Raw genomic sequence first — 7,999 nt, forward strand, 5'->3', positions numbered from 1 at the left:
TCTCATCTAGGGACCATGCTTGAGGTCCAGGTTCAGGAACTGGAGTTGAGGTCCAGGTTTGGGGCCTGGGCTTGTGGTCTATGGTTGGGTCTCATGATTGAGGTCCATGATTTGGTCAGTGTTTGGGATCCATGGTTGAAGTCCATGCTTGGAACCTACTGTTGGGACCATCTCCCCTTCCCTAGATGTCCCAGACTTGGGGTGCACTTGGGCCCCTGAGGCCAAGATGAACTGGCTGTTGGTGGAATGTCCCTGAAGACAAGCCCACCTGCTTTGAGGGGAGGTGACACCATCATGGTGGTGTCCCCCCGACAGGAAGAAGCCACCAGCAAACGCTTGACTACCTTTATTGGGCCACCAAAGCTTTAAATACAGGGCTGGGAGGAGGGGGAGAGTTATGGACAGCTGGGGCTGGGTGGGATGAAGTAAGGAGATGAGGGGGGGGTGGCCATGGGGACATGGATGGTGGGGGCAAGGTCAGTAGGTCCCCAGAACTTCATCCCTCAGCGGCTGTAGCCAAACTCGTCGGCGTCGTCGGCGCGGAAATCGCCGTAGCGCCACAGGTTGAGCTGCAAGAGAAGGTGGAGGAGAAGATGGAGGAGGTCACAGCTTGGGGCATCCCCCACCCCCCCCAAACCCACCAATGAACATCCCCAAACCGTCCCCAGGCATTGGTGGGGTTGGATTCAGGATCCTCCCCAAGATGGTGGAATCTCGTAGCCAGCATCTCCTTGGAGATGGAGGAACCACATCCAGCATCTCCTTGGAGGTGGAGGGGGCCACGGCCTGGCTCATGCCCCACCCAAAAATAAGTAACTGGGGGAACACACATCCCAAAGCTACCCCCAGGGATGGGATCCAGGACCTCCCCCAAGGACAAAGGGCTTGCACCAGGGAGCCATCCCGTAACTCACCCGGGCGCTCTTGGCTGTCTCCTGGGCATTCAGGTACTCGGTGATCTGGGGTGGGGACACCCAGTAGAACCCATCATCACCCACTAGCACCCTCCATGACCCATCATCATCCACCAGCACCCTCCATGACCCATCATCACCATCCATGACCCATCATCACCCAACATCACCCACCAGCACCCTCCATGACCCATCATCACCCACTGGCACCCTCCATGACCCATCATCACCATCCATGACCCATCATCACCCATCATCACCCACCAGCACCCTCCATGACCCATCATCATCCACCAGCACCCTCCATGACCCATCATCACCCTCCATGACCTATCATCACCCACCAGCACCCTCCATGACCCATCATCACCCACCAGCACCCTCCATGACCCATCATCACCATCCATGACCCATCATCACCCAACATCACCCACCAGCACCCTCCATGACCCATCATCACCCACCAGCACCCTCCATGACCCATCATCATCCACCAGCACCCTCCATGACCCATCATCACCCTCCATGACCTATCATCACCCACCAGCACCCTCCATGACCCATCATCATCCACCAGCACCCTCCATGACCCATCATCACCATCCATGACCCATCATCACCCAACATCACCCACCAGCACCCTCCATGACCCATCATCATCCACCAGCACCCTCCATGACCCATCATCACCATCCATGACCCATCATCACCCTCCATGACCCATCATCACCCACCAGCACCCTCCATGACCCATCATCACCATCCATGATCCATCATCATCCACCAGCACCCTCCATGACCCATCATCACCCAACATCACCCACCAGCACCCTCCATGACCCATCATCACCCACCAGCACCCTCCATGACCCATCATCATCCACCAGCACCCTCCATGACCCATCATCACCATCCATGACCCATCATCACCCTCCATGACCCATCATCACCCACCAGCACCCTCCATGACCCATCATCACCATCCATGATCCATCATCATCCACCAGCACCCTCCATGACCCATCATCACCCTCCATGACCTATCATCACCCACCAGCACCCTCCATGACCCATCATCACCATCCATGATCCATCATCACCATCCATGACCCATCATCACCCTCCATGACCCACCATCACCCAACATCACCCTCCATGACCCACCATCACCCAACATCACCCTCCATGACCCATCATCACCCTCCATGACCCACCATCACCCTCCATCACCCACCATCACCCAACATCACCCTCCATGGCCCATCATCACCCAACATCACCCTCCATGACCCACCATCACCCAACATCACCCTCCATGACCCATCATCACCCTCCATGACCCACCATCACCCTCCATCACCCACCATCACCCAACATCACCCTCCATGACCCACCATCACCCAACATCACCCTCCATGACCCATCATCACCCTCCATGACCCACCATCACCCTCCATCACCCACCATCACCCTCCATCACCCACCATCACCCAACATCACCCTCCATGACCCATCATCACCCAACATCACCCTCCATGACCCACCATCACCCAACATCACCCTCCATGACCCATCATCACCCTCCATGACCCACCATCACCCTCCATGACCCACCATCACCCAACATCACCCTCCATGACCCATCATCACCCTCCATCACCTTCCATGACCCATCATCACCCTCCATGACCCACCATCACCCAACATCACCCTCCATGACCCACCATCACCCAACATCACCCTCCATGACCCATCATCACCCTCCATGACCCACCATCACCCTCCATGACCCACCATCACCCAACATCACCCTCCATGACCCATCATCACCCTCCATCACCTTCCATGACCCATCATCACCCTCCATGACCCACCATCACCCAACATCACCCTCCATGACCCACCATCACCCAACATCACCCACCAGCACCCTCCATGACCCACCATCACCCAACATCACCTTCCATGACACATCATCACCCATCATCACCCGCCAGCACCCTCCATGACCCATCATCACCCACCAGCACCCTCCATGACCCCCCATCATCACCCTCCATGACCCACCACGACCCCCCATGGCCCACCACGACCCAGCATCACCCACCACGACTCATCACCACCCACCACTCTCCATCATGACCCACCACTCTCCATGACCCATTATGACCCACCATGACTCATCACCGCCCACCCACCACAACCCACCGCCATCATCCTCCACCCCCCACCATCACCTACCACTTTCTGGAACTGCTTCTCCTTGCGCACCTCCACCATGACCAAGCCTTCCTTGACCAAGCCCAAGCCGACGTCGCTCTTGGAGTCCAGGAACTGGAGGGTGACGTGGGGACAGCCCGGCCCCAGATGCTCCACGTTGAGCAGGCACTGGGTGTTCTGGATGTCCCTCACCACGCTGTCCACCGCGTCCGCCCGCGCGTCCTCCTGCGGCACCCGACGGCACGGCGGTGGACCTTCAGCTCCCGCCGAGGAGCTGGAGACCACCCCAAGCTTCTTGGTGGGCCTCCATACTTACGTCTTGGGGCACCTGGATGAAGGCGAACTTGTACTCCGTGGCCTGGGCTGGCAGGACCCTGGTGCTGAAGGCTGGGGGCAAGGTGGCCAAGCGGGTGGAGGGTAAGATCTCCTTCTGTGGGATCAAAGAGAAGGACACCCAAGGGTGGTGGACACTCCATGATGGGCTTCTGGACAGCAGGGCTGAGAAGAAACTCGAGGGTGATGGGCATATGTGGTGGGTTTCATGGAGCTGGGGTTGAGAGGGCACCCAAGGGTGAGGGACACATCGTGATGGGCTTCATGGTGCTGGGGTCTAGAGGGCGCCCAAGGGTGATGGACACATCGTGATGGGCTTCATGGTGCTGGGGTCTAGAGGGCACCCAAGGGTGATGGACATATCACGGTGGGCTTCATGGTGCAGGGGTTCAGAGGGCATCCAAGGGTGATGGACACCCCATGGTGGGCTTCACAGTGCTGGCGTCCAGAGGGCACCCAAGGGTGATGGACATATCATGGTGGGCTTCATGGTGCTGGGGTTCAGAGGGCGCCCAAGGGTGATGGACATCCCATAGTGGGCTTCATGGTGCTGGGGTTCAGAGGGCACCCAAGGGTGATGGACATCCCATAGTGGGCTTCAAGGTGCTGGGGTTCAGAGGGCACCCAAGGGTGATGGACATATCATGGTGGGCTTAATGGTGCTGGGGTTCAGAGGGCACCCAAGGGTGATGGACATATCATGGTGGGCTTCATGGTGCTGGAGTTCAGAGGGTGCCCAAGGGTGATGGACACCCCATGGTGGACTTCATGGTGCTGGGGTTCAGAGGGCACCCAAACTGGAGGGTGATGGCAATCTGTGGTGGTTGGGAGGACACATGCTGCTGGGCTCCAGAAGGGAGGGCTGGACGGATGGGATGGAGGTAGTGACCACTCACATTGCCATAGTCAATGTAGAAGATATGAACTTTGGAAGCCGACTCCACCTTCTCCACCCTGGCCCGATACCTGCAGGACAAGAGCGAAGATGAAGAAGGTATCACCCCCAAAACCCACACAAGACGTGGGTTCACCACCACCACCTTACAACCCTCAGGATGGTGCTGAGGTGGTGCAGGCCCTCCTCATCCTCACCACTCTCCATCCACAAACTTGGCGATGCAGAAGTCCCCGCGGCGCGGGGAGTAGGACCCTTCAACGGGGGGGTGGTTGCCCACCTCCGTGCGCATGTTCTCCATCAGCTTCTCCAGCTGGGCTCCTGCAGAAGAAAGGGGTGGGGATCCAGAACCCACTTCTGCTGGCCTTGGTGGATCTCCCTGGCTCCAGAAGCCCCCCTGCAGGGATGTCCACCCCACCTGTCTCCACGTCCTGGACGTAGAAGTGAAGGTCATCCGTGATCTCCGTCACGAAGACAGGTTTGTAGTTGGCCGTGCGCTCCTTCTCCTCCAGCACCTGCACCACCTCCTCCACCGGGGTCTCCTCATAGTGGGACCAGACCTGAGGGGGTGGGACACCACAGGTTGGTTAAAGGGACCTCAAAGCCATGGCTGATGCCATCGGCACGGTGGGAGAAGGAGAAGCTTTGGTCTCCAGAAGGCTGCTGTTGCATTCCACGGGCCTTGGGGTGGGGACATCTCTTGTGGGGGGAGACATCCCTCAATGTGGGACATCTCCAGGGGTGGAGATGGCTCTAGACATGGGGACATCCCTCAGGGTGAAGATGTCTCTAGACATGGGGACATCCCCAGGGTGGGACATCTCTTGGGGTGGAGACACTCCTCAAGGTGGGGCCATCCTTGGGGGACCGTCCTGCCAGGGGTCACCTTCTCCTTCTTCTGCTTGGCAGCCTCCTCTGCAGCCAGCAGGGCCTTGTAGTAGGAGCTCCTCTCCGCAGTGAAGTGGACCTTGGAGAGGGCATGTTCCACCAAGGCCACCGACAGGTTGACCCCCTCGATGTGCAGCCACCCGATGAAGTTCCCAGCCTTGTCCATGCTCTCCACCTCCACCTCCACCTGCGGGCAACCGACAGGGCAGGGCATCAACAGCCTGGCAGCCTTTGCCCAGCTCTGCTCCCCCCATCCACCCAGCTTCATCTCCAACTCCACTGGGGCCGCTCCAAAGCTTCACCAAGGCACAAAAAGAAGCTCTGGGCATGGTGGGCCCAGGTGGGCAAGACTGGCACCCAGCTGTGCTCCGCGGGCATGCGACTAAGCTCCACAGGCACCCAAGCCTGCTCCATGGGCACCCAACTCGCCTGCTCCATGGGCACCCAACTCTGCTCCATGGGCACCAAAATCTGCTCCATGGGCACCCAACTTGCCTGCTCCATGGGCACTGAACGCTGCTCCATGGGTACCCAACTCTGCTCCATGGGCACCTAACTGCTTCACAGGCACCCAAGCCTGCTCCATGGGCACCCAACTCGCCTGCTCCATGGGCACCTGCATCTGCTCCATGGACACCAAAATCTGCTCCATGGGCACCCGGATCTGCTCCACAGGCACCCAAGCCTGCTCCATGGGCACCCAACTCTGCTCCATGGACACCCAACTCTGCTCCATGGGCACCCAATGCTGCTCCATGGGCACCAAAATCTGCTCCATGGACACCCAACTCTGCTCCATGGGCACCCAACGCTGCTCCATGGGCACCAAAATCTGCTCCATGGGCACCACATTCCAGTGTGGGCCCCACATTGCAAATTGGGAACTTCATGCTAAACTGGGCACCATCTCCCACTGTGGGCACCACATCCCAATCTGGGTACCACATCCCACTCCAGTTACCACATCCCAAACCAAACTGGGCACCACATCCCAAACTGGGCAGAGGAAGAAGAGGAGGAAGCTCATTAAAGCCATCAAATAGATTGGGTTGGGGGGATTAAGGGGTTGGGGGGGATTAAGGGGTTGGGGGAAGCTCTCTGGTAAAATCTGGGGGGGGATTTGGGGTTGGGGGGAGTTTGAAGGGGGGGGGGAGCTTTTTTAACCACCCCCCCCCCCAAACACCCCCAAATTAAAATAGAAGGAAGAGGAGAAGGAAGCTCATTAAAGCCATCAAATAGATTGGGTTTGGGGTATTAAGGAGGTGGGGGAAGCCCTCTGGTAAAATAGGGGGGAGGGTTGTTTTGTTGGGGGGGGGGGGGGGAGTTTGAAGGGAGGGAGAAGCTTTTTAAAGGCACATACACCCCCCCCCCCAAATTAAAATAAGAGGAAGAGGAGGAGGAAGCTCATTAAAGCCATCAAACAGATTGGGTTTGGGGTATTAAGGGGTTGGGGGAAGCCCTCTGGTAAAATAGTGTGTGGGGGGACTTCGGTGGGGGGGAGTTTGAAAGGAGGGGGAAGCTTTTTAAAGACACACGCCCCCCCCCCCCAAATTAAAATAGGAGGAAGAGGAGGAGGAGGAAGCTCCTTAAAGCCATCAAACAGATTGGGTTGGGGGTATTAAGTGGTCGGGGTGGAAGGGGGGTTTGAAACCCTCTGATAAAATTGGGGGGGGAGGGAGTCTGAAGGGGGGGGGCAGCTTTTCAAAGCCCCCCCCCCAACCCTCCCAAATTAAACCAGGAGGAAGAGGAGGAGGAGGAAGCTCCTTAAAGCCATCAAACAGATTGGGTTGGGGGCATTAAGCGGTCGGGGTGGAAGAAGGGGGGCGATGGCGCTGGTTTAGACACCCTCTGGTGAAATTTGGGGGGGGGGGGGGGGGGGGGCCGGGAGGGGGGGACTTTTAAAAGGGGGGGGGGGTTAAGGTTTTAAGGGGGGGGGTTGCTGGGTGCTGAGCATCGCGATGCGTCAGCAATTCCTCGGCACTGGCAAGTGAAGGACAAAAGGATGCGAGAGCCGCCTGCGCGGCTGCCGCTGCCGCCGCCGCTTGCCGCTGCTGCTTCTTTCTCTTCGTTCCGCGCCCCGCGGAACATTTCCGCGGGGTGTCCTCCCCCCCCCCTTCCTCTCCCTTTACTTCCCTTATTATAACACCCCCCCCGCTCCCCTCCTCCCCCCCCCTCCCGCCCCTTACGACGGACCATGCCCGGCGACATCACTGCCACCACCACCACCATCATCATCATCATCGCCGGCACCAGCAACACCCCCCCCCCGCTGCTGAAAAAAGAGGAGGAGGAGGAGGAGGAGGAGAAGGAGGAGGAGGAGGAGGAGGAGGAGGCGAGAGATCCGCGGGACGCGCAAAACAACGCGGGAAGGGAAAAAAAAAAAAAAGGAGGGGGGGGTTTGGATTTGGGGACCCCCCACCCCCCCCCCGCCTCTCCCTTTAAACCTTCACCTCAAATCCTAAAATCCCTCCTCGGACCCCCCACCCCCCCTCACCCCCCCACCCCCCCTTCCCCCCCAGCTCGAATTCCCTGCGCTAAAGAAAAAGGGGGGCGGGGGGAGGGTGTGTGTTTGGGGGGGGGGTGGGGGGGGGCAAGGCTCGCTTCGATCCGCGGTTTTTTTTTTCCGCGGGTTTTATTTCTCTTTTTAATTCTTCTTCTTCTTCTTTATTTCCTATTTTTTTTTTTTGGGGGGTGGTGGTGGTGTTGGTTTGTCCTTTTTTTCGGTTATTTTTTTTTGGGGGGGTGGGTT

At 58.2% G+C, this 7,999-nt stretch overlaps 1 protein-coding gene across 2 annotated transcripts in view; it reads right to left on the reverse strand.

Annotated features, from left to right (window-relative positions):
- Positions 1 to 331: 331 nt before the first annotated feature.
- SND1 (staphylococcal nuclease and tudor domain containing 1) overlaps positions 332 to 7,999 on the reverse strand; it is an 81,411-nt gene continuing 73,743 nt past the window's right edge. For both annotated transcript variants that reach the window (XM_068169646.1, XM_068169636.1), the window contains exons 17-24: positions 5,249 to 5,437; positions 4,781 to 4,922; positions 4,560 to 4,683; positions 4,364 to 4,433; positions 3,451 to 3,564; positions 3,156 to 3,359; positions 915 to 959; positions 332 to 569 (exon numbers count right to left, since the gene is read on the reverse strand). In XM_068169646.1, the coding sequence (XP_068025747.1) occupies positions 504 to 569; positions 915 to 959; positions 3,156 to 3,359; positions 3,451 to 3,564; positions 4,364 to 4,433; positions 4,560 to 4,683; positions 4,781 to 4,922; positions 5,249 to 5,437 (954 nt within the window). In that variant the 3' untranslated portion in view covers positions 332 to 503. The remainder of the gene's footprint in view (positions 570 to 914; positions 960 to 3,155; positions 3,360 to 3,450; positions 3,565 to 4,363; positions 4,434 to 4,559; positions 4,684 to 4,780; positions 4,923 to 5,248; positions 5,438 to 7,999) is intronic.

Source organism: Melanerpes formicivorus, unplaced genomic scaffold (assembly GCF_026170545.1).
Source record: "Melanerpes formicivorus ecotype bairdi unplaced genomic scaffold, bMelFor1.0.p_v2 SCAF_3, whole genome shotgun sequence".
NCBI classification, from domain to species: Eukaryota; Metazoa; Chordata; class Aves; order Piciformes; family Picidae; genus Melanerpes; species Melanerpes formicivorus.